The 26736-nt window shown below is 37.5% G+C and overlaps 1 protein-coding gene across 2 annotated transcripts; it reads left to right on the plus strand.

Annotated features, from left to right (window-relative positions):
* Positions 1-60: 60 nt before the first annotated feature.
* LOC138711038 (uncharacterized) lies at positions 61-22738 on the plus strand. 2 transcript variants are annotated; one of them, XM_069842328.1, is made up of 6 exons: positions 61-243; positions 5711-5758; positions 16495-16581; positions 16693-16778; positions 19418-19581; positions 21712-22738. In XM_069842328.1, the coding sequence occupies exons 2-6, from the start codon at positions 5756-5758 to the stop codon at positions 21771-21773; spliced, it is 402 nt and encodes a 133-aa protein (XP_069698429.1). In that variant the 5' UTR covers positions 61-243; positions 5711-5755; the 3' UTR covers positions 21774-22738. The 2 variants fall into 2 exon arrangements, with proteins under 2 accessions (XP_069698429.1, XP_069698430.1); XM_069842329.1 differs by lacking the exon at positions 5711-5758.
* The last annotated feature ends 3998 nt before the right edge of the window (positions 22739-26736 follow it).

Here is a 26736-nt window from a genome sequence, read left to right on the forward strand (position 1 = left end):
GTAAAGCTTAAGGATATCTGTGTCACAACATGAACACAGTATGCCACATCACAGATTATCGTTATGTCGTAAACTTACAGTCTGCAGAACCCGGTGCTGCGGTCAGCTTCTTTCCACGGCACAGCAGGCTTGACTCCCAAGTACATCTCCTCGGAAGAAGAGGAAGTGACGTTGTCTGCAGACGAGGATTCACCGGTGTCTGGACAGCCCCTGCTGCTTGCCGCACCACATTCGCCTTCCAAGGTACTGTCACAACAACTTGACAAACATTCTGTTATTCATCTTTCACTCCCTGTTTTTGTTTTTTTATTTTCGAATATGTGTAAAAACTCGAATATTGCTACTTTTTTTTAAGTAAGAGGAATGACAATGATACAATTCAACACTAATATATTAACCTTCTGTTGGTATTGTATCCAGTTTTGTATGATACAGTTTTTGTTTATGTTCAATTATTGTTTCTCTTCTTCTCCTGTTTATTATCTTATACTCTCTTTCCTCTTTTTTTGTTTCTTCTTCCTTTCCTTTTTTTACCTTACCCTATTTTCTGCCTTCCTCCTCATTCTCTTCTTGTACTCTACTTCGTTACCTGCTCATTCAGCTCTTCATGTGTTTCCCCTCCTTTTTGTCTTCTGTTTCTCCTCTTCCATGTTATTCTCCTTCTTCTGCCGACCAGAAAAGATCTGGTCCAGTATGTGCCTCACCCACGGACAGTTCAGAAGTATGCTACACTGCGCGGCACTATAACCAGTTACAATGCATGTGTTTAGTGAAGAGATCCGATTAAGAGGTATTAAGAAAATGTTATGTTCATCTTACCTTTTATCAAGACATATATTGAAAAGATATCCACCTTTTTGGCTGCAAGAATCACATTTGAGAAATTTTGCAGATATTCATGCAGGAATACAGCTAAGTCCAAGGAAATCTTCACCCAATTAGCACAAGAATGCGACATGTTACAAATATCAGCTAGAAGAGGGCTGAAAATGCTTCAGAATACAAGGCACTGGGACATGAATACCCTCATTTAGTGCATGAAATTCCTCTTCACGATCAGAAAGTGAGTGTGTGGTGTGGCATTACTGCACACAGGATAATTGGCCCCATTTCCTTTTACAATACAGTCAACTCACAATGTTATGTGCGAGACACACTGTGGTTTTTTTTTCCCCAATACAGTGAAACCTGTTCAAATCGGAACCTGAATAATCCGGAATCCTGTCTATTTCGGAACAATTTATTGGTCCTGGCGAAATTTGTATGTATTATGTGTAATTTTTCCTGAATAAAACGGAAACTGTCCAACGCGGAAAGGGAAACTGTCTGCTACTCTTCAAAACGGAAACAATATTTTGACCACACTATATTTTGTAACTATATTTTGAAACAGCGTGTAATTTCAAGGAATATACGAAATACGTAGGTCATTAAGATAAAAACAACTTTTCTTTGCAAAATTTTAGAGGGTACGAGGGTGTGTTGGCCTGGCGGTCATAAATTGTATTACCCTGTTGACTAGGCAGACGAGTCCCTTCAAAAATTTTCAATGCTTCACACCCGTGTACTGTCGTAGCTAAATAGAGCGCAAGTGTAGTGATTTTCAAGTTAAAAAAAAAGTTGCATAAAATGTGGCGTTTACATTAAGTGATGAAGTAAATGTTATCGAGATAAAGGAAAATTAGAAACAAAGTCTATGTGAATTAATGTTGAAGTTCAGTGGAAAACTCAGGTGTAACACTTTAAAAATTAAAGATTATAATGAGTGAGCGGCTTGAGACCAATATTGGTGACAAAAAAGAAACCAGAAAGCAACTGTTTATGTGAAAATAAATTAACTGTTGTGAGAGTGAGTTCTTCATGACCTTTCAAAGAACAAGCCAATTTCTGGATCTGTTCTGCAAAGCAAGCTATTGAACTGGGAAAGAAATTAAATAAACCAGAATTCAAGGCTTCTAATAGATGGCTCCTAGTCCAATTAATTAATAATGTGCAGTGATATGCAGTATAGTATTAGAGTATAGTGTTAGATATTAAATAGAATGAGATTAGTAAACTTTAGTAATGTTTAATAACTAATGAGTGAGTTACGATAATATTTAAACAGAAAATGAGATTTTAATCAAGATGATTCACCAACGTAATAAGCGACAGAAAGCTGATTTAATGTGATTAGTGTTAAATGGAATATTTGTACTTCTTGTAATTTGCGGCATGCCATTTTGTTTTTCATGTATATGAATGACAAAATATTCCATTTTAATGTCACACCTGAATAATACGGAAACCTGTCCACAACGGAAAAAAAATTAGGACCATGTCACTTCCGTCTTGAACAGGTTTCACTGTATTAACTGAAGATGAAAAACAGTATGCTTACTTCCAGCAGGATAACACCACTGCACATACAGCCACTATATCAGTAGAAGCATTAGGAGAAGTGTTTGATGATCACATAATTATTCGCGGACATTGGCCAGCTTGTTCTCCAGTTTGAAATGTTTGTATTTTTATCTGTGGGGAAATTTAAAACAGGAAGTTCATGTGAACAATCCACACGCTCTTGAAGAACTGGAGAATGAAACCAGGTAAATGCAGAGTAAAATTAGAGATAAAGTATTGCAGAAGGTGTTTCAGAATTTTCTATACTGATGTGATTCTTACATCCAGAAAGGTGGACATCATTTTCAACATATGCTTTTATATAAGGTAATTATATAAGGGGATTATTCCTGTGTTCGTCCATGGTCTGGAATTTAGGTTAAGTTTAGATTTAAGACCTCTCCTGGCACCACATTATCATAATCATCCTATCACATCATCGGGGTAATGTAACTCCGCCTTCCAGGCGCCCCAACCTCAGAAGTGGGTTACAACTAAGCCACAGCCAGGAGAGAAGACCAGAAATGTCGAAAAGACAACCTGGTGGCATTGGATTAAAAAAATATATATATATAAGGTAAGATCAACGTAACGTTTTCTTAATACTCCTACCAGTGCATTATTTGTACGGGACTATAGGCCTAGATCACCGCCACTCATTGCTCATTCATCTTTTTTCCGGGTGACATAGTGGTCGGATCTACCCACTATGACTGGTTATAATGCCAGTAAGTTGTATATACATGCCTCGCACTGTATAAACTTTCGTATGTTATACAGTAAAACCCTGATGAGACGCTGTGCAAGGGACCAGGTGTAAACCACGTATTAGGCGGGTATATTCATTTTGACTTATATACAGTATCCATTAGCATTTTTCTTTATTGAAATATACGAGTCATGAAAGGTAATATAGTATTACTCAATTATGTAATTACTGTACTGTACGTCAAAGACATTTACAATATGTACTGTACTTAATTCTTTCGAAAAAAGTCATTTATAGTTGTGTGCCTTGTGTGTTCTCCAAGTCCTCATGTTTACCACACTTCAGTTTCCTCCAGACGTCGCAACTGTAGTGATTGAGTCGCGATTTTTTATTATCGTTCTTAATATCAATGATGGGATTCCTAATGAATCAGAGAGTTGTTTCTGAGTAAGAGTACTGATCTCTTCGTACTTTTGTAAGATTTCCAATTTTTCCGACACAGAAAGCGCTTTTCGTTTAACACTCATTGTAATGACATTCACAAACACTTCAATACACTAAAGGACAACAAATTGCCCAGCAAAAATTTCCAGAATTTTATTACGGCCGAGTGAGGAATGCTGTTTGAGCGAGAGGGTTAGCAAGAGGGTGGGGTATTGTAACTGTATGTAGGCTTTAAGCGCGCAGGTAAAGAGTCGAATAGAAGAGTGTAACAAGAGGTTGGGGTATTGTATAGTATGAAGGTTTAAATGCTCAGATAAAGGATCGAATATCACTACTTTTCAGGTTAATGGCACCAGTGAGTTCAATGATCAAGATGTTTCATTGCTTTCACAGTACATTGTTGAAAATTACATCGAAAATATTCTACAAAAACAGCAGGACTTGAGCACAAAAAATGGGGTATTTTATAAAGGCGTTATGTATGAAATGTGCAGGGGCTGGACAAAAAAAGCGTATTACACGGGATAGCGTAATAAGCGGGCGCGTCTTATCGAGGTTTTACTGTAATTCCTTGTATCCATATTTTTAATATCCTATGCTTCTTGTTCTTTCTGGGAAGTGTACATAATAATTATAGTCCACAATTCTACTCAACATTGTATCACATTACACTGAACTGTATTTTCCCTATATGATGATTTTGTTTTCATTATAATAAAATTCATCGCAAATGATTTTACTTTAAGGATATTGTTCTGTACCACCCTGAGAAAAATAGTGAACTCTACAGAAGAAAAAATGAAAAAAAAAAAAATCTTCATAATGGGGATTACACAGTTTGACTACATTTACTACCGAATGTTGCTTTTAACACATTGTATCTTCCTCCATCATACAAAATTTGCGATACTTTCAGCAAATTGGGTGAGCACAGACCATTGCATACTACTGATAAAAAACGTGTAAGAGCTATTGATGATCTATCATTGCATACTTGTGTTTAAATTTTAGATTTCTGTATCAGAATTATCTGATATGAGATTATGTATATTAATCAACATTTTTACAATTTTGGGCGATTTTGTGTCATCTTTTACTTTCTCATTATACAGGGTGTTGTGATTATGCAAAGATCGATTTATACAGAGTGATTCAGTAAAACAATGCAAAATTACACAAGAAATAGTGGATGCTCTACAGAACATTTTCAGATAGGAAACTTGGGGTCTGTGAAACCAGATTAAGGAGATATGAGCTTAACCATCACTTACTGTTTTTCCATATTATGTATATTTATTATTTTCACTTTGAAATCATTTTCATATCATTTACAAATCTGAGTTAACAACGTGCTGTACATACTGTGATTAACTCTTGGATGGTATGAAAGGATCTGTCATTAACTCATATCATGTTTTATTGTAAATACGATAGGACAGAACCACCTGGTGGACGATAGGTAAACAAATAAAACATGATGGATTGCCTATATATAAATAACAATGTAAATAGTAAATTTAAATGTAACAAACAAAAATGTAAATACTAAATATTGGTGGCCGTCATTTTGGTGCACCTGTTGTATGGTACAAAATGGTACGTTAACTGACATTTATAAATAATAAGAAAAGAATTTAAAAATACAAATAAATATAGATAATACAGAAAACAATAATTGATAGCAATAGACATGTTTAAGTTCATATTTCCTTAATCTGGCTTCACAGACCCAAAGTTCCCTATCTCAAAATGTTCTGTACAGCATCCCATATTTCCTGTTTAATCTTTGCACGCTTTTACTGAACACGCTGTAGATTTCGACATGCGATTTAACATTCGTGACGCTAGAAAAGTAGCGGTCGGTATGTTGCCTGCAACCTCTTCCTAACTCTTAAAGATTCCAGTACAGCTGGTAATAGTAAATAAGAGTCAAGTTTGCACACAAGTTCTGATGGGAACTGTGTCAGCTGTACTCTTACTGGCTGGCTGTAGATTGTGTCACACGTGATGATTTCTGCAGTGACGTAGTTTGACATGTATAATGAGAAGGTATGAGGGATCAGGTTCGAGTCTCATACTGGAAACAGTGATTCGATACTCTGCTGGGTTGTTTTAAGATGTGTTGTAGTTTCACACACAAGTAATGCTCGCACGAGCATGTTGCACCTTTTCCAGAGAGCAGAGAGGTACCAGACTTTCACGCGTGCAAGGGGAAATTACATGGTAACCAGATATACGTATATACACCGCATCTGTCTTCAGTAGGCTGCTTGGCTATACATAACCGATAGTGTGTGATCAGACTTGTACGCAGTTCATGTCCTTATCTTACGAGGGTAATTCAAAAAGGAAGGGTAATTTTTGTGTCAAACTAGTGTGGTATGTGAGGCAGCTACAGGCAAGTTATTGACATCATACAACAGAAGTAAATGTAAACACGCTTTGATAAATAGCTTCAAACACTATGGCTGCACATTATTTTGTGCGAGATCGTGCGTATTTGCTTGGTTTCCGCACAAAACCAATCCACGGAAAGTCTAAAATTCCACATTCAGTATTCCCAACCTAACACACATAACAATTTCCCTCTTCTCACCGCTTAAGTGACATATTGATTTTACTGCTTTAGGCTTTTAACATATTATTTTTAGAGACGTTCAGTATAGTAATAATTATAAATTGGAAACTTACCATTGCAATTTGACCTAAATTGCACTGTTAATTATTTTTTTTAAATATTTGCAAAAATTAAGTAAACTCTACAACTCCACTAAAGTTACTGCATTTGTGATGCAAGTAACATTAAGGAAGCCGTGAAAAAATCAACAAGATTCCAGACTCATCATAGACTGGGGGGGAAAAAAAGACAGACGTATATCATGGCCTGCTGGAGTATAGTAAACACAGAAAACATTTTAAAGCAACAATGTTGAAGATAGATATTTTTGTTTTGCAAATTTGCCGTCATTGAACAGAAACCAAGATGGAGATTTCATTGCAATTAGAAATTCCTCTTTCAGGTATGTAATAAATGATTTTCGCATAAAATAATATACAATACACGAGCGGTATGTTTTCTTTCAATTCCCGGAAATTGAAAAAGCTCAACTACGTTTTGCTTTTTCAAACTTTTCCTCGAACATGAGAACTTCAACATACCGCTCTTGTAACGCATATTATTATTTCTTCAGAATGACGTAACAGTAGTCTCTAAACACATTTGGATATTTGTTTGTGCCATTCTTTCCTCACCTATAGTTATATAGACGTTAGTATAAACTGGCATGAATTTGTAGGACAGTTTCCTAGGTATTGCACCTAACTCCATTCAGTTCACAATACTGAAGCAGGATGTGTGAGGAAGCCACTATTGTCAACTTAAGTCATTTTATGTCTGAATCCAGTATATGTAGAGTGACAACCATATAAAAGCAAGAAATGCTTATAGTGAGAAGTATAGCATATTTTACATACTAGCTTTTTTTCTGTTAAAAATTTATTTACAGACTACCACACCACGAAAAACAAAGCTTCCAATTAATTTAATTAAAAAGTTTAATACCGTCTTGCTGTTTGATTTGCATGCAGCACTGACCATACATAAATAACGTTTATGCTCGACCATGCCGAAATGTAGTAATTATACACCTGATAGCAGCCCTTTAATGGACCTCATTAAAGTACACCTATTCATTAAAGTTCAGGTGTTCCACCAATCAGAAAATACCACTGAAGCAATATGAAAGCGCAAATATCGATTATTCTTGGATATGCAATCGAAAGACAACTAGTTCTGTTACTATAATAATTAGTGTTAATTGTAAATAATATTCAAATAAATTCAATTTGTCATCTCGTTTTTCAATGTCTAATTCAATTTCAAGGTTATATCAAGATTAATGTTTATTTTACTCTCTAGATTATATCAAGGTCAATGTCGACATTTGTTTCCTGGAAAAAATCAATACTTTCGCGACTGCGCACATCTCACAATTTACGAGGTATTGCACAAGGTCAGCTCCGCTCCCCAGTCAGATAAGAATAACATGAATACTTATGAATAATTTCAGGTTAGCATAAAAAGTCGTATGAAACTTGACTATAATGGTAATTGAGACGCTCGTATGAAAATTATGAAACGAGGCTCGTTTCATAAACATACTCGCGTCTTAATTACTACCATTATAGGCTCGTTGCATAATGTACTATTGTGTTACTGCCTGAAATAAACTGTAATCATCAATAACAACAATCAGGTTGCCAGGCGACGATAGAAAACAAAAGATGTGAAACAAATGAGCTGTATGAACAAGTGAATACTGTTTCAAATTTAAGTATAGTAATATAGGTGTGCCATTTGAAATTTCAAAGGAGATGGAGGTGAACCATAGGGTGCAATGTGGTTTTAAACTTCACCCTCAATATCTCATTGACGCTTTTTTTGTTTAAATTAAATTTAATGGAAATGAATAGTTAGTTAGACTAGGAAATTTGAAATGAAAGCCAGGCTGTGAACTGCTGTACAGTCTGAATAGAGCCACACACCGCTTAGCAGCAAGTAGAGTAATGCAAGGCTATCTGATGGCAACTGGTCCGGATCTCTGAGAGAACATGCGACAACTGAATGCTGCAAATCTGCATGTGAGAGCGATCACTTGGGTTAAGGCTGGAAGCATTTTTAAGAAATATTACAGAAATTCAGATTATTTGCTGCATGCACATATCATGTGAATTCAGTTCCTGCAATCAATGAGCGTTTGCTGCATTGCTATCAGTTTTTAAAACCTTTGATCTGACAGATATTGCAACTGGATTATATGGCGCAAGAGGAAGTTTCTGTTTGTTATGTCCATGAGTGCTGACTGTACAAGTTTTCATTATTTTACATTCCATTGTATGTTTGTAATTTCTTACAGTCTTACTAATAAACAGTGTATAGTTTTTATACGAGACTTATGCAGAGTTGAGACAGAAAACGTTACTAATAAACCGTGAATAAGCTATGGATGTATAAACAGGCTGTAACTATACAATGGGAATTGCTCTGCAGTAGTTATATACACGAAACCCCTTGTTTAAGCGTTGTATATAGCGAAAAAATGGCCGCCCCTCTAACAGCTGTTCGTATCGACTGTCATTTTATGATGATGGATGCCTTGTAACCACAGAAGAACAAACCAAAGATCATAGAATTATTAGAATAATATTGCTGTAGCTTGTACTCTTTGACCAAAATGTATGGTAATCGATTAGAGCCAGTTGTACTATCGATATTTAACACGCCACACTAGAGCGCTCTAACGGATGCAATAGAGAACCTCAGATATTCTATTACCTTTCGTAACGAAGTAATGACGAAACTATGACGTAGCTGTGTAACAGTTATACTGTTATACACGACGTATGTAGTGATTATTAGTAAGGAATTTACACACGACTTATAAACGAGCTACTTATTGTATAAGTATAAGACAGTTAAACGTCTGTATATAGAGTTTTTATTAGTAAGACTGTTATTATATAAAATATAACAGATTTCGAGACATTCACGGAAATAATTCACGTTTTTAATATCCTGGATAATGAAAAAATTATTTTGGCATGTTTTTCAGTGTGAAGCAATATTTATCTAAAGCTATTGGGGAATTTTGTTTATACTAACAAGGAGAGGACACGCTCTGTATATCACCGAATGGAATAAGATTGTGTGAGATGAAAGTACAAGACGTACTGTTTAAAGTCATACCTGGTATGGGTGGCCAATGACCCCTCGTTTTGGAAATATTGGCTATTGTTTGTGACATACTTCTGTTAGGTGCTCAATAGAGAAGCATTAGACTGTGTAACAGCGTAGCCCATATGGTTGGATGCTAAGTTGTTATCCAGGCAACCTGAGTTCGAATCTTAATTGGTTCTATATTTTTTTCTTTTAATAATGATTAATATTGTGATCACAGTTATCTATTTACATATCTGTATCATATTCCTCAATGTATTGAATGCTTCATCATGTTTTAAACAAATTACTAATTAACTAACATTATATTGTAAAGGATAAACAATGAAATACTGCTTACGTAGGAAGGTAAGATGTATCACTGGTGTCTGTTCCATTTCTGTAGCAGCTATTCCATTTCATTTTGTACCTGATTCATTATCATGTCATAAAAACACACAAAACATACATATTTCCTGCACCATGCACAGCAAATGAAAGAAGGTTGTCCACAGTCACATACATTTTTCCGCACTTCTGCTGCGAAACAGATATCCTTCACATTCACAAACACTTCTCGTTCGTTTATCAATTTTAATGCATACCACGCATATTTCAACATGGCTTTGAATATAGGAACTGACAACTGAAAGTGAATTAAAATAATAATCATCATCATCATCAACAATACGATTTGGGCCCATTGGCCCGTTTCGTCTCCATAGCAATATTAAAATTGGTCTTTCCAGCGTTTTCTAGAGCGTCCGATTCGTCTTCTCCCTTGGGGTTTATAATGGTGTAGTCGGTATGGAATGCGAGTTGGTTCCATCCTACATATATGTTCATGCCATTTATTCCTATATTCTGTGATAGTGGGAAAATCAGTCCGGCTATATTCGCTATGGAGATTATGAGTAAGATTTTTTTTTACACTGGTGGGCTACCAACCCTCCGAGCAACCTATTATCCTCAGGAGAGGGAGATTTTCTGTTAGGGTCTCCTTCCCTTAGATGGTTGCCTTACATGGCTAACGAGAGTCCTCTTCCCGGGTTGATTTTCGGAGATTTCCTTCTCCTACGCCCTCACCAAGATCTCACATATTGGGTAATATGTGTTGGGGTATTTTATCGACTGCCAAGTCTAGATCCGCCGTATTTCGTATTAGCAGGGCCACCTCGTGCAGGGTGTGGTTTTTCGCCACGTACGGACGGTCTTGGTTTGCAGCTTCATCAGAGATAAAGGTCTTGCATATCTCTTCAGCTCAAACCCTGGTAGTAGCGAGGACCAGTGTTTAATTCAACTCAAACAAAGGTACTACCTCTTCTACTCCCTTGGCCCCATTAAAATAATAATAATAATAATAATAATAATAATACTAATAAAGCTTTAAAAAATGAGAAGGCATTAGGATTTGAACTCGGGTTGCCTGGATGACAACTCAGCATCCAACCACATGAGCTATGCCGTTACACAGTCTAATGCTTCCCTATTAGGCACCTAACAGAAGTATGTCACAAACAATAGCCAATATTTCCAAAACGAGGGGTCATTGGCCACCCATACCAGGTATGACTTTAAACAGTGTGTCTTGTACTTTCATATCACAAAATCTGATTTAATTCGGTGATATACAGAGCGTGTCCTCTCCTTGTATGTACGAGCCAATTTATTGAGGAAAGGTGCACGTGAGATATAACTGATCTGTATTTGAATAAAGTACACAAAATTGTAGGAAATCTTAGGTGCCTAGAGCCAAAGCTGGCTGACATATTACATTTGAAACTTGCTGCTTTGGCAATATCAACTCGTTTCTTATTGCTGCTTTCTTTTATAACCATCAGTATTTTAGTCCCCCACCCACCCTGGGCAATGTAACTCTCTTTCTTCTTTTTCCCCCATTTTGCATAGTCACAAACTTCAGTACATCAGAAGCAACAATCCAGTGATGACTGATCATACCTTACAGTGAGAGTGAAACACTGTTGCCTACATATCGCCCTCCAATCTCACTAACTTTTCAACAAAAAGTAGCTAAATCTCTTCAATGTTTGTTAAAAAATCCCTAGAAATGTCGCTAAAAATTAATAATAAATATCACCAAATAAAAATAAGAAAAACATACATATGCGGATAAAAATATATTTTCCTCGTCATCGCCCTCTTCCACGGAATCTGGTTGTGTTGTTGACAGCTGTGATGTTGAGGTGAAAGGTGTGGGAACAGCTGATTGTGAATACACTGCACTTGATCCAATCATTGACACTACACTTTCTGGCAAATTGTAAATGTGAAAATTTACACTTAAGCATTTGACCACAAATTGTTTTGTGAAATTTGACACTTTTTAAATATATATAGTACATTATATTAAAACCAGCAAAAACTACAGTCTCATTTGCTTCAACAAACTGTCGGCACAAAATTCCAAAACTCAATTCCCTCGGGTCGGTTCGGAGTGGAAAATCTCCGCATTGCGGAGAAGAACCAAAATTACATCAGCTGCAGCTCACGACTCGTCAGTGTCAATCAAAGTTGCCACCGTTTATCTGTGTTGGAGCAGTAGCATTGAGAGCGAAATCTAACCCGTGAGAATCATTGAATCAGCATCTTTCATCCCTGATCACAAATATATGAGATGGGCTTTCACGTATGAATCATTAGACTACTCAGTCATGCACCCATGCCTCTGCTAAAACTAAGAAGTGTATGATTTCAGTAGAATGTTTTAACTTAAAACAAAGAAAAAGGTGGAAGAATATGAAAATCAGCAGAAAAGTCACTAATCGTATTTTACAAAATTTGTCGCCGAGACTGATTCAAAATTCCCTAGATTTAGCGTCTTATCGCTAAATATGGTAACACTGGAGTGAAATGAAACAAAGAAATCAGAATTCAAAAATCAATCAGCAACCTTCTCGTCATACCAGGTTGACTCTACTGTCGAAATATTTTCAGTTTGGCAGGTATTAGGGTAGCTGTATTCAATGTCATCATAGCTTTGGCACCAGATCCTTATTGTTTAAAATGCTCCGTTTCTTCCCTCTGTGTGACTCCAACAAGCTGTGAAGTGAAAGTTCGCTCACATACTTCTCTCCCCTTCTGAATGGATTCTCCCATTCATGCATAACTAGTTGACTGAAGCTAACATGTGCCAGAAAAGCATGAACAGTTTCGAATTTCCACGGATTTCAAAGTGGGCCGCATCTTAACAATGAACACGTGTTGTATTTTCACGTTCTTACATTTTCGTGGCAAACCTAATTTCGAACAAAATTGATTTAGAACGTATGACATTTCGTATCTCCTAGGGTTTGAAATATGATCACATAAATGTAAAATAACGAATAAACAGAAAAAAGTATATCCAGAATCAATTAACATGGAAAGTATAGGAATCTTGCTGTAACCTTAGAAAAAAAAGCGAATAAGTGTGAAAACTGCGTAAGTGCGAAACATATGAAAGAATAATATATATCAAAATATGATTAATTATTTATTCCGTCAATATGGCTTAAGCATTGAATTACATATGAAAGAAAATATTGATGTGTTACATCCTATTTAATCTTGATACTAACGTTTTCGCCCCTGATGGGGCATCTTCAGGTACAAGATATAAGTATCATCTAAAATCAATTACAATACATATTTTGAAAATGCCAAAACTAAATCTACAATTCAAGAAAACAAACCTGAGACAAACATATGAAACGAAATATTTATGGGCAATTTTTGATTCAAAATTATCTTGGAAAAATCATATTGAAGCAGTAGTAAACAAATCAACAAAAAGACTTCCAATTTTAAAGAGATTAGCTGGAGCCAAGTGGGGTAGTAATCGGCAGACTTTGAACATTACGTACAAAACATTCATCAAGCCAATACTTCTCTACAATACGGAGGTATTAATTACAGCAAATAATTTCAACCTGAATCGACTAGAAGTATGCCAAAATCAGGCCCTGCGACTAATAACTGGTGCAGCAAAATCAACCCCAATCACGGCAATGCAAGCCCTAACCCAGAACCCTCCAATATATCTCACTCTAGAGGAGCAGGCACTAACACACCATGAAAAAATGCTATGGTTAACAACAACAAAATGGGAAAAAAGACTGTTACAACCAACCAAGTTGAAAACACAAACAAGTTTCCTGTCCAAAGTCACGGAAATAAAAACAGAATTGAATCTCCCTAAATCTAAAGAAAACATTTTAAGCAGAGAAAATCCTCTAAACTTCGAACCAATTAACATTCAACTAGATTTAGAAGAACCAGTTACAAAATCTGAAACTTCCAAACCTGTACTAAAAGCGCTGGCATTAGAAGCTGTGAACAATAGATACCCACCAGAAGAATGGTTACATATCTACACAGATGGGTCTACTATCGATAACAACTCAGGATCAGGAATTACGTGTGCGTTATTCTCATTTTATCAACCAGCAGGACATCATACAACAAATTTTGATGCGGAAATAATGGCTATTCATATCTCACTCCAACACCTACTATACAGAATAGATAAATTTCAAAATACTGTCATTCTCTCTGATTCTAAAGCAGCATTATATGCAATAAATTCATATAAAATGATGCCAATCCAAATTAAAGAATGTCACAAAATGATCCAACAACTTCAAAAACTACAGAAAAGAATTCAATTGCAATGGATACCTGCACATTGCGGAATTGCTGGAAATGAAACTGCTGACTTTCTTGCCAAAAAAGGATCCAATTTAATTCAGAATACAAATACAAGCCTACCTTTTACATCCATCAAAAGACTAATTAAAAATAAATATAAAATCAAGCAAAACCAAGCACTATGTACCAAAGTCAAAGATAAAAAATGGAGCATTTTAATAAAAAAAAAACAGAAATTATTCCAGAAATCCCACGTAAATCTGCAGTAGCAAAATTCAGACTGCTTACAGAACACGATTATTTGGCCAAACACTTGAATAAAATAGGAATTTACACAAATCCAAATTGCCCTCTATGCAACAAAGAAGAAGAAATGACTGAAGATCATCTCATAATCTGTGAAGTTCTACCTGATGGATCCACCACAGAGAAATATTGGAGAGCAAGAACGCTAATGGCTTCGTTGCCAAAGCCCGGCATTAGATAACAACAACAACAGATTAAATAGAATGTAACACATCAATATTTTCTTTCATATGTAATTCAATGCTTAAGCCATATTGACGGAATAAATAATTAATCATATTTTGATATATGTTATTAACACGAGGCTTAGCTGGACATTTTCCAACATGAATTGTAAATTAAATATGAAAGAAGTTTATTGTAATTACAGTACTTGATTACTTAATATCCCATAGAATGATGTATGCTATTTGGCACATTAACGCAGCACTTCAGTACAAAGGTATACATTGATTATTACACAAGTCTACATATAGCTGTACATAAATGCACAACACTTTTGGCATGACATTATTAAGTGTAAAATGCTGCATGAATTAAAATACGTTTGGATAGTATGGGGAACGTTAAATGTTAAATGGAAAACTTATTACTTACTGTTGCTCCATGTTGTTGAAAAAAAGCTGACGTGAAAGTATTCTATTAATAACTTTTTAAGAGAGATGGAAATTTAAATACAAGACTGGTTAAATTCTGAGCCCAACTTGCCATTCAGATATGCCTCACAGAAATGTTTGTACTTCTAACATGGTTAATGGTATGTGGGATAAAAGAAGGCTTCACAGTGGCTGAACAATTATGTGTATATGTATGCTTGTTTACACCAAGATCCTCATGGACTGTACTACAGTGATTGTCACATGCATAGTCACGTGGCATCATAAGCCAATCAGCTTTAATCGTCGGTCGCTTAAGTAGCCACATCAATTGCACTCTGCTTATTAGATGTTCCTACCTCCACGCTGGTTCGACTTAATGGTGGCCAAGGAATATCAGTGTGTGGTCTAAAACATTGTTTTCATACATAGGTTTCTTATGAAGTCCTATATCCAGAAAAACACGATATGTCCTGTAGTGTATCACGATTGAGCAGCAATGTTATATTTAAAAACACCAACTGCAAAACTTACAGCAATTAAAGATGTAGGGCTTGGATTTCTATGACATAAAAGCTATGGAAATACGAGACAAAGCAAACTAAATTTTGTCCAAAAGTTACTTACAAAACTTTTTTTTTATTCACCATTTTACAAAATTGTTTTTGTGAACATTAACTCCCTTGTATAGTCAACATCTCCTCTGCGTGACTATAGTCGCGACGCTGTTACTCCCTTACTCCCAGCGTGACTCCTCTTTGCTTACGTCTGAGGAAGTCAAGGCTCTATAAAGTCTAGGTAGGTAGTATCGTTCGCCATTTTTGTTCTTTCGTTGCCAAGCTACCAGACGAGGAATCTATTTGCCACACCGTTAAATATTATCATGTCGTAGCTCCTATGATAATAAATCAAACGCACTGTAATTCAGCAAATAATTGAGCGGCAAATAACGTCCTCGTGTCCTTTCTGCGAACGCAAACGAAAGAGCCAAAATGGCGGGCGATTATATTAAGTATTTATCCAGCCTTAGGAAATGCTTAACATCTTCATCAGCGAATCACAAGACGCACACGTTTAAATGTAGCTGACCTGCAATGTGATTGGCTGCCGGAAATTAGAGCAACAGGACTATAACTACAAAATACTTATAAGGAAAGGAAATTCAAAATAAATAACCAAACACAAACATAATCTCTTGCTATTACTGACACAAAACATGTGAATAATAATTCCAGAATTGTTAACATTATTGTAATATGACCAAAAATATGCTTTCTACCATTTATTTGATCAAATATGACTTGATAAATATGCATTTATATGACCACTAAAAACCGTATCATTTCTGTTCAGTGAAGGTAGGAATGCGTTTAATTTAATTTTAATTTGTAAAAAGAAACCAGGATAAAAATATGCCATGTTATAGAAATCCGAGCTCTAGTCATGAGATTTCTGTTACTTGCACACGCTGTAAATCTTGTCTTCCCCGGATTTACTTCCCTTCCAAAGCAAGCAAGATAGCCACCTGTAACTGTTCAGCACTGTGGAGCCCTCTCGTGTTGTGTCGCACTGCTAACCGATGTTCGTTTGTTCATGTAGTTTCCCAGACAACTAACACTAGCCATACTGGTGCAGAGGTTTATCATGTGTTGCATTGTCATGTCAATTCATGTGAAGTGTTCTTCCTTGCATAGGCGTCAATGGAAGGTGCTTTTGGAAGTCGAGCTTCTCTCTACAGTAATGCTTCAAACTCATCACTCAGAGGAAGAAACAAATTAGAGGTTAGTTTCTATGGTCTTGAGCTACCTATCTACCATGTACAGCTTTAAAGCTTCCATGTGTGTTTTTGACCAGTTGTTGCAATGTCTGATTATTATTATTATTTGTTGCAGGCCCTGGATAGTCTAGTGATGGCAGCCATGTGTGGTTTGTCAAATAAATTACGCGGGAGTTCGTGCAATTTATTAAAGAAACTCAGGTGAAGACACTTAACTGTATAACAATATTCATCACTTTCCATCTTTTCCTTAAGATGCCGTCAGTGGGACAATGTATCTCTTATTGAGACAAGTGAACCACGGGCTTGGAGTCCACATAGCTGTTCAGTCAGCACCCATACCCTTTGCGTGGATGCATACTTTTTGCTCATCACCTTTTTCTTTGTTACCATTTTCATTTTATTATTGTGATACACGACGCTGGTATCAAAGGTTCAACTAATAATTCAGACCTCATCTTAATCTCCTATGTTAGAACTTCAGGGTTGTTCAGCCATGGGAATTATAACCTATTTTTAGTCTTCAAATATGTACTAGAAGTTCTAATTCATTGCTTTACTTCTTGAAAAAAAAAGTAATAACTTAAGTTTTCATTAATAATTACAATACATGCACATCAATAGCTACAATTTTCTCTTTTACTACATTTCATATTTTAAAGAAATTTTAACCATATACATCTAGACGTAATAGAAGGCACTGATGGCAGAAATAATAAGTATCCTTTAAATATTATGGTCTGGGGCATATTTGAATTTTTAATAATTAAAAAATATATTTTTCTCTCACATAATGAAATGTAGGTCAGAATAATAGTAATGTATTTCAATAAATCTGGCAGGGTAGCATTACTATACATCTGGTATGATTGCCTGAAAATTTCGTAAGACTAGCTCAAATGGTTTTCCTATGAAGTGCACTAATAACTTGGAAAATGTAGGTTTCGGAAAACAGCATTTAAAATTATGCGTACATTACTGATAATTAAGGCGCCATGATTCAGATAAATGCATTTATTGAATACAAAAGTTCTCGGAATATGTATGTAAATTATAGAAAATTGTTCAGAAGAGAATAATGCTCTTTAATACGAGGCGTGTTCTTAAAGTAAGTTCCATTTTCAATTATAGCTGTCTCATCGCTGCAGTCGTTATTTTGCGCATGCGTGTTTTCTTCTTCAGTCCTCAGGCAAGCTATGCATGCAGTTTCAGAGCTTCAGTCCATGTGTGGTTAGTTGTGATCAGTTGAAATGTTGAACATGATCGAGCACCCTGCCGACTGTGAGATGCGGTCTGTTATCCGTTTCTTGAATGCGAGGAACATCAAACCAGCTGACATTCATCGTCAACTTTGTGAGGTGTATGGTGATGATGCCATTAGTGATGGAATGGTCAGGAGATGGGTTAGGAAGTTCAACGAGGGCTGCGTCTCTGTGCATGACGAGCAGCGTACCGGTCGGCCATCTTTGATCAGTGATGATTTGGTGCGTGCTGTCGATGAAAAAATTCATGAGGACAGGAGGTTCACAATTTCTTCGCTTTCCTTGAATTTTCCACAAATGTTGCGGACTGTTCTCTACAAAATTATGACAGATCGATTACGATATCGAAAATTGTGCTCATGATGGGTACCCAAGATGCTCACCAAGGAACACAAAACCAAACGATCTTCCAGTGCATTGAGCTTTCTCACACGTTACAGTGAGCAAAGATGACGAGTTTCTTGACCATATCGTGACAGGTGACGAGACTTGGGTGTCTCACATGACACCTGAGTCGAAGCAGCAGTCCATGGAATGGAGGCACACTGCATCGCCAAGGAAAAAAAATTTCAAACAAACCATGTCAACATGCAAGATCATGTGCACTGTTTTTTGGGACATAAAAGGAGTCCTACTCATCGAATTCTTACCTCGGGGTGAAACCATTAATAGAGAAACCTATTGTCAGACCTTGAAGAAGCTCCGTTGAGCAATTCAGAACAAGAGACATGGGATGCTGACCGACGGAGTTGTGTTGCTTCATGACAACGCTCAGCCACACAGCTCGTGACACCCAAAATCTCATCTCGAAATTTGGCTGGGAACAAATTGACCATCCCCCCCTACAGCCCGTAGTTTGCTCCGAGTGACTTTCATCTCTTCCTGCACCTCAAGAAGTTCCTCGTTGGTCAACGTTTTGATGGCGACGATGAAGTGAAAACAGTGCAGGAGTGGTTCGCATCGCGAATTCTACAATGAGGAGATAGAAAGACTTGTGCCATGACTCGATAAATGCCTCAATAATGGTGGAGATTATGTTGAGAAGTAATTGAAGTGTGGGGAATACAATGCAACAAAAATGGTTTGTAAATATCTTCCCGTTTACTTACTACACCCTTTTGGAACTTACTTTAAGAACACGCATCGTAGAGAGTCACAATAAATTTTTAAGTGAATTTTCTTAATTTTTCACCATTATTTCCCTTTAAGTGAAGCATTGTCAAATGATGCACAATCACATTGTGACAGATTTCTTTCTTTACCAAAGTCACGAAGCCCCCACTGCTATGAGATTTCTGCCTGCTATTCCTCCTCCTCCAAGGATATAGATCAGTGAAGAGTGCTGTCAAGTTCTGTGAGCATGTACAATTCTCAACATGTTCCTCTTACATTTCCATGAGACAGAAAATTCTGTAGATGATAATTTCACTCACACGAACAATTTTGGACACACACATTCACTCTCTCTCTCGTATAGGAAATTGAGGAGAAAATTGTTACATTTACACTATGTGTAAACAAGGTAAATCCTGTGGTTTGCCAAAGATTACGTTCAGTTTGTGCATTGTGACACTGCAGATACCTGTACGAGGAGGACAGTGAGCGGGCGGACAAGCTGACTGCTGTGATCGAGGTGCTGGAGAGCTCGTCCGCCACACCCAGCTCACCACAAACCAAAAGTCCATCCAAAGAGCTGTCGGGAACCCTGAAGAACTTGAAGCGAATGGAGAACGTGTTTAAAGGTAACCAAGGCATCAGATTATAACCTGACCTAGGTTGGCTTTGCAACGATGTGTCAAATAACATTTTGCGAATGCTTTGAAAGCAAATACTGCTCTCACGTGAGATACAGAGTGATTTATATAGAACTGACACATTTCTTTCATTAATTGTTTCAAAACGAATTGTGCTAACGACAACTTATTATACCTAAAATGTAGAGGAATTTTGGGAGATTATTTACCTCTATAGCAAATGTTGTCCGGCGTTGTCAAATCCGGAGATCTCGGTGGCCACAGGTTCCTGGAAATTATTCGGTCGTCACATAACCGGATAAATGGAACCATGCTTCATCTGTGAACCATGTGATGGACAATACGGCAGGATTTTGCACAGTGAACGTCTGAAACCAACGACAATAATTCAGTCTTTTACCCTTATCTGGTTCCTGTAGCTGATGAACAACCGTAACCCTATATGGCTTTAGGCTCTCTGACACATTGAGTAGGTGTACCCTGTCTCCTGCGACAAACGTCTGAATGATTTTTTGGGTGACTGCTCCGTCAATTACAGCTACTCAAAGGGCATACCAGAGAGAATTTGGTGTTCGCAATCCTCCCAAAAGAAACACAATACTGGGACTGGTAAACAAATTGGAAACAACTGGATCTCTGTTGAGTGAAAAGGGCAAGCATCGTTCATCTAAGCTTCCCACGGTTGTTGTTGACGTAAGAGCACGACTGGAGCAGTCACCCAAAAAAATCATTAAGATGTTTGTCGCAGGAGACAGGGTACACCTACTCAATGTGTCAGAGAGCCCAAAGCCATATAGTGTTACGGTTGTTCATCAGCTACAGGAACCAGATAAGGATAAAAGATTGAATTATTGTCGTTGGTTTCAGACGTTCATTGTGCAAAATCCTGCCATATTGTCCATCACATAGTTCACAGATTAAGCATGGTTCTATTTATCCGATTATGTGACGACCGAATAATTTCCAGGAACCTGTGGCCACCGAGATCTCCGGATTTGACAACGCCGGACAACATTTGCTATAGAGGTAAATAATCTCCCAAAATTCCTCTACATTTTAGGTATAATAAGTTGTCGCTAGCACAATTCGTTTTGAAACAATTAATGAAAGAAATGTGTCAGTTCTATATAAATCACTCTGTAGTATGAAAGACTACAAAGATAATCCTGTACTTCTGATAGTCAAGCTCTAAGTCCCCTAACTGGTTGCAGAATGTTAACAATAATGGCTGAACAAAACTCAGTTAAGCTGACGTGTGTGCTGAGATATGAAGGGATTCATTACAGTGAAATATCTGATGGATTCAACATGAACAGGAAAGTCATTCATAGAATGACCCTCTCTTTCAAGATGGCTTTTACACATTGGGTGGTTCATTCATTCATAATTTTCAGCCCAAGGGCAGATCCTTCACTGCAAACTGAGCATTCTCCAATCTTTCCTATTTTCTGCCTTCCTCTTTGTCTCCTCATATGATCCACATATCTTAATGTTGTCTATCATCTGATATCTTCTTCTGCCCCGAACTTTTCTTCCATTCACCATTCCTTCCAGTGCATCCTTCAATAGGCAGTTTCTCTTCAATCAGTTACCCGACCAATCACGTTTCCTCTTCCTGATCAGTTTCAGCATCATTCTTTCTTCACCCACTCTTTCCAAAACAGCTTCATTTCTTATTCTGTCTGTCCACTGCACACGCTCCATTCTTCTCCATATCCACATTTCAAATGCTTCTATTCACTTCTCTTCACTTCGTCGTAATGTCCATGTTTCTGCCCCAAACAATGTGCTATGGTCGCGGCTTCATGATTGGTTGATTGTGACTTGTTCTTTTCTGATTGACCATATGTAGTGGACTAAATTCTTTTTTAATAATCTTGTAATCTTTACAATAGAGATTTAATGGGATAAAATTTCTTTTGATCAACTTTAATGTGAACACATTGTAGGAAATACCAACCTAACGAAAAAATATCCTTAAATCAAAAAAGATTTTGTGACTAAATTCGTTTTGTTCGCCACCTCCTCATATGTAAGCTGTTCAATATCTTAGCAGCCCCAAAGACAGTGCTTCACATCTGCTTGGTTTCATAATCTGCAATTTGTTTTTATTTTCAGTACTGGATGAAGTTTTATTTGACGAAGAGGACTTCGATCTGGAGCTGGAGGACTGTCACTGAGGTCGTCTCGTCGTTGTACCTTGCTAACAGGGAGTGCAATGTCCACAGTACACCGCGTCAGCACTGCTTTGCCCCTCATTAACATTCCATGTGGAAACCGGTCACTGTCACTTCTCGATGTTTGTGTTGTACCGACGCTGGTTCATTTAATTGCTGTGTAAACTCGTTACTTTGTGTTCGCTTCCGTCCCTCTCTCGTGAGCAGCAGCCCTCCAACTCTCTTTGATTGTGGCATTAAAAGACACTTATTCAAGTAGCTTTAAGGAACATTCAACCATTACCAGAAGAGAAACACAGCTAACATTCTAGCTTGTCCCCATAACATCGTGCATCTGTGATAACTACAGTGTTGTCAGTTATACACAGAGCTCCAGAATGCAAATGTCCACACACACACACACACACACACACACACTTACTAAAATGCTCACATTGCAAATGACGTACGAAGCCCTACTATATTTTATGGTTTAAATTCAAATAACGTCAAATGCCCAAACAACAGGACGTCCTTAAACAGTAACTCTGTTGTTGCAACATTGCAAGAAAATTGTAATGTTATAATGTTATATGATTCAAGCCATAGCAACTGTCATATGTCCAAAAATGGGAAAAAATTAAGGAAATTCTTAACATAATAAAACAGATTTAAAATTGAGGTAAAACTATAGCTTTACGATGGATTCCAGTACATTGTGGCATAAATGGAAATGAGAAAGCTGGCATGTTAGCAAAAAAAGATTAAAAAATTTGTCATCAAATAATACTTAAGTTTTCATATGGATCTATAAAACAAATCATAAAAAAGCAAATCGCCTGTAATTACAATTTCAAATTATGCAAATCTAGTCTTTCAGGTAAAGCTCCCTGTAAAGCAGATTTGAATAATTTCAAGGGAAAAATTGTTCCGGGGCCGGGTATCGATCCCGGGACCTCTGGTTGAACGTACCAGCACTCTACCAACTAAGCTACCCGGGAACTCCACCCGAAAAGTTTTGACGGTGTCGGGTGGAGTTCCCGGGTAGCTCAGTTGGTAGAGTGCTGGTACGTTCAACCAGAGGTCCTGGGATCGATACCCGGCCCCGGAACAATTTTTCCCTTGAAATTATTCAATTTCAAATTAATTCATGAAAATGTAGGAAAATACTCTAGGATCTTGGATTGATACCAGAAGCACCTCGTAAATCAGCCGTAGCCAAGTTTAGGTTGTCTAAGCAAACACCTGCAAGGATTGGAATAACAACCACACCAAACTGTGTGCTGTGCCATATTCTCACACAGAAATCTGTGGAGTTCTTAAGATGCATCATGATCTGATATCAAAATACTGGGAAGCAAGAAAGAGAATAACTTTGTTGTTAAAGGGAGAGCATTACACAGAACAGACTGAATAAGTTCAGATCTTTGCCAGTGTAGTCATCTGTCTGCAAAACATTAAGCTTGGCAAGAAGTAGCTGGCTAGTACAGTGAAACCTCTCATTTATGGACATCGAAGGGACGTAACAATCTGTCCGCAATGGGAGGTGTCCTTTATTGGGAGGGAGGCTCCCCAATCTAACAGCAAATTTATAATATGCATTATGTATCCCTTCACGCTTTAAATGAAATGTATTACTGTAGTTTAATTCTAAATACAGTATACTGTACTACAGTAAATTCTTTGCAACTTTGCACTGCAGTACGTAAGACCGAAAAAGAAAAATATAGTACTGTGCGATGGAATTTTATTCTAGGTCTACAGTTATGCAATACTGTAATTTACAGTTTTCAACTTAACCTTTACGTTCAGGTGCCATGTCTCTCGAAACAAAACAACTGATTGAACTGAAGTGAGTAATCCTACTAACCTATCATGTGTCGAATACAATTTCACGATCGCGGAAATCTTGGACTCATCAGAGAGGTTAAATTTTATGACTTAGTTTATCCACCCGCTTCCAACTAAGAAGGGATAGCCAGCTGGGCTAGTGGTAACCTACGAGCCCCTCATTGTCTTCTTTCATGTTAAGGAATTTCTGTACAGTTCTCAAAACTAAATTTTCCATTTTTGTAACACATTAGATCTTGAAATCCAAGTTCTGTCCGCAGTCAGGAGGTAAAGCAAGCTTTAGGACTGTGAAACAGCTGTCCGTGTCCATGTCTGAGAGTGTCCGTAAAAAGAGAGTTTAATTTATCATTATTTCTATCTTATTTCAGTTGGGACATAAAAATCTGTCCGTATCTTGGGGGTGTCCGTAAGGAGAGGTTTCACTGTAATTTGTTTATGGCCCTCTCAATCAAGGACCGAATTTTTTTTCCATTGCATCAACTTTTTTTTTTCTTTCTTTTTGCATGGAGGAGGGACCCGAAGGCTTGCACTGCAGCCTGAGGCTTATTGTGCTTATCACTCCTGTTCTGTGAATGGTTGGGTAGTTGAACGGCTGCAGTCTTGTACAAGTACAGCACGCCGCACTGTGAACTTAACCCAGGCTATTGTATGTGTGATGATATGTGAATTAATGATGGTGAAATGAGTCCGAGGTCCAATGCCGAAAATTACCCAGCAATTCTGCTTGAGGTTGAGGGAAAACCCCGGAAAAAATCCCAACCAGGATTTGAACCCGGCCCGCTCGTTTCATAGCCAGACATGCTGACCATTACTCCACAGCCATGGATTCTAGTATTAACTTTACTTATTTTCAAGAGAAAACCAAGCTGAGGATTATTTAAAAAACTGGATCACTCGCAATTGGGTTTCAACCTGTGGACTTCAGGTCTAATGACAGGCATCCCAACCAATACATTCTTCAAGGTAACCACAAAATTTACAACTTTTTCAGAATATTAAAAAAAGAAATCTTGGGAGGGTGGGAGAGGAAGTAACCAATTTTTTCTTTGTTTATTTTTAACAAAATCCACTCACAGTTGTCTCAGATAATTACTACAGAAACTTCTGTCATATGTTTCTCACCTATTCAGTTTTTTCTGAGGTTCTGGCAGAATTCCTGCATTTTCCATGTTAATTTACACTGGTCAAAAAAAGTTAAGCATAATTAGGCATATAACGGTTTTTATTAATTAAAATAAAATAGATAAATTATAATTGGGTTTCTTGGTTCCACAGAATAAACTTAAAAGTAGAAATACACTATTTGTTAACAATGGACTCAATATGAAATGAAAAAGTTGCATTGTTTGGAAACAACGGAAAAGATAAGGGAAGTTGAAATTCGTACATCATCAAAGAAAAGGAAATGGTGCTTTCAGTACCCTGTTTAATAACGTGTTGGTCCTCCACGAACCCTGAGGCACTCTTGTATGCGGCGGGGCATACTCAGTACCAACGCATCTAAGCTCTCCTGAGGCAAATTGTCCCATTCTTCCAAGGCAGCATTCCTGAGTTCTTGAATCGTTAATGGGTGATGTGGACGATTGGAAATGGCTCTCCTGAGAAAGCTCCATGCATGCTCTATGCAGTTCATATCCGGTGAGCATGCTGGCCAATCCATTCTTCGGATCCCATGTTCTACCAGATACTGCTGCACACTAGGAGCACGATGAGGCCGAGCATTATCGTCCTGTAGAGTGAACCCTTCTCCTACAGTCTCTGCAAAACCACTTACTATGGGTTGGAGGATGTTGTTCTCATACACGGCAGCAGTCATGTTTCCCTCTATTGAAACCAGTGGTGTGCGGCGGCCAAACATGACACCTGCCCAAAACAAGATTGAACCACCAAACTGTTGGTGACGTTCCACGGTCATAGAGGGATGATTTCGTTCCCCTGTTCGTCTCCATATGCGAATAGAGTTGTTGTCAGGGTGTAGGCCCATTCTCACTTCGTCTGAGAATAAAGTTCTGGTCCATTGGTCTCGTGTCCAATTCTCATGTGCTCTAGCCCACCTTGCGCGAGCACCCCTGTGATGTGGACGGAGTGCTGGAGTCTTGAGTGGTCTTCGAGCATACAACCCTATGTCATGAAGTCTATTGTGCACAGTTTGGCTACTTATAACAACACCAGTGGCTTCGCGCAGGTCATGGCGCAGAGTTGTAGCTGAGGCTATAGGGTTCCTACGTGCAGATAACCTTACATACCGGTCCTGACCTGGTGTTGTTTTGCATGGACGGCCCTTGCGAGGTCGATCTGCTATTGACTGGGTTTCCTGGAACTTTCTCCACAGTCTGGAGACAATACTCTGATTCACATGAAGGATGTTAGCAACATCAACTTGTCTCATGATTTGTTCCATCAAAGTGATGATTTTGATGCGGTCTGCCATTGTAAGGGTGTTCCGAGCCATTGTACTGCACTATGAAGCAAAACAACACTGATTGAACTTTGCTCGAATTACAGACTTTGTTTACTAGCCGCAATTTGGACGTTACTAGTGATGCAGAATAAAACAAATGAAAGAGTTTGAATTGGTAAACATAATACGTGCCACATAAAACCAAAAGAAACATAAATATCAGGTATTATTGGGTAAACTGGAAATATGCTTAACTTTTTTTGACCAGTGTATTTCGGATATACATTTTTCGTTTTTTTTTTTACACTTATAAACTCCAGGAGATTTGAAACGTCATTTATGCGTTCTAAATCAGTTTTACTCGAAATTAGGTTTGCTGTGAAAATGTATGAATGCAAAAAAGTACATGATTGTGACGCTGATGCCGATAGACGTCACCAACACTGAAGCCATGGCAATCTCCGAAATTGTTGAAGACATTCAGCAGGAGTTGTGCGAGTAAGATGATGGGCCAACTGCCACCAAACTTGAAACCTTTAATGATGCTGTTACTGTTTTAGGAACAGTGAAACATTTGGTAACACACCACGATGTAACTGAACGAATTACGGAACAGTTATCGCAATTTGAAGGGATGGTTTATTCCTTAGAAGCAAAGAAAAGAAAGCAGTCCAAAATAATTTTTTTTGTAAAATAATCACGTGTTATTAAATGCTATTTCAAATGTTATTAAAT

This window comes from Periplaneta americana, chromosome 12 (genome assembly GCF_040183065.1).
Source record: "Periplaneta americana isolate PAMFEO1 chromosome 12, P.americana_PAMFEO1_priV1, whole genome shotgun sequence".
In the NCBI taxonomy this organism is placed as follows: domain Eukaryota; kingdom Metazoa; phylum Arthropoda; class Insecta; order Blattodea; family Blattidae; genus Periplaneta; species Periplaneta americana.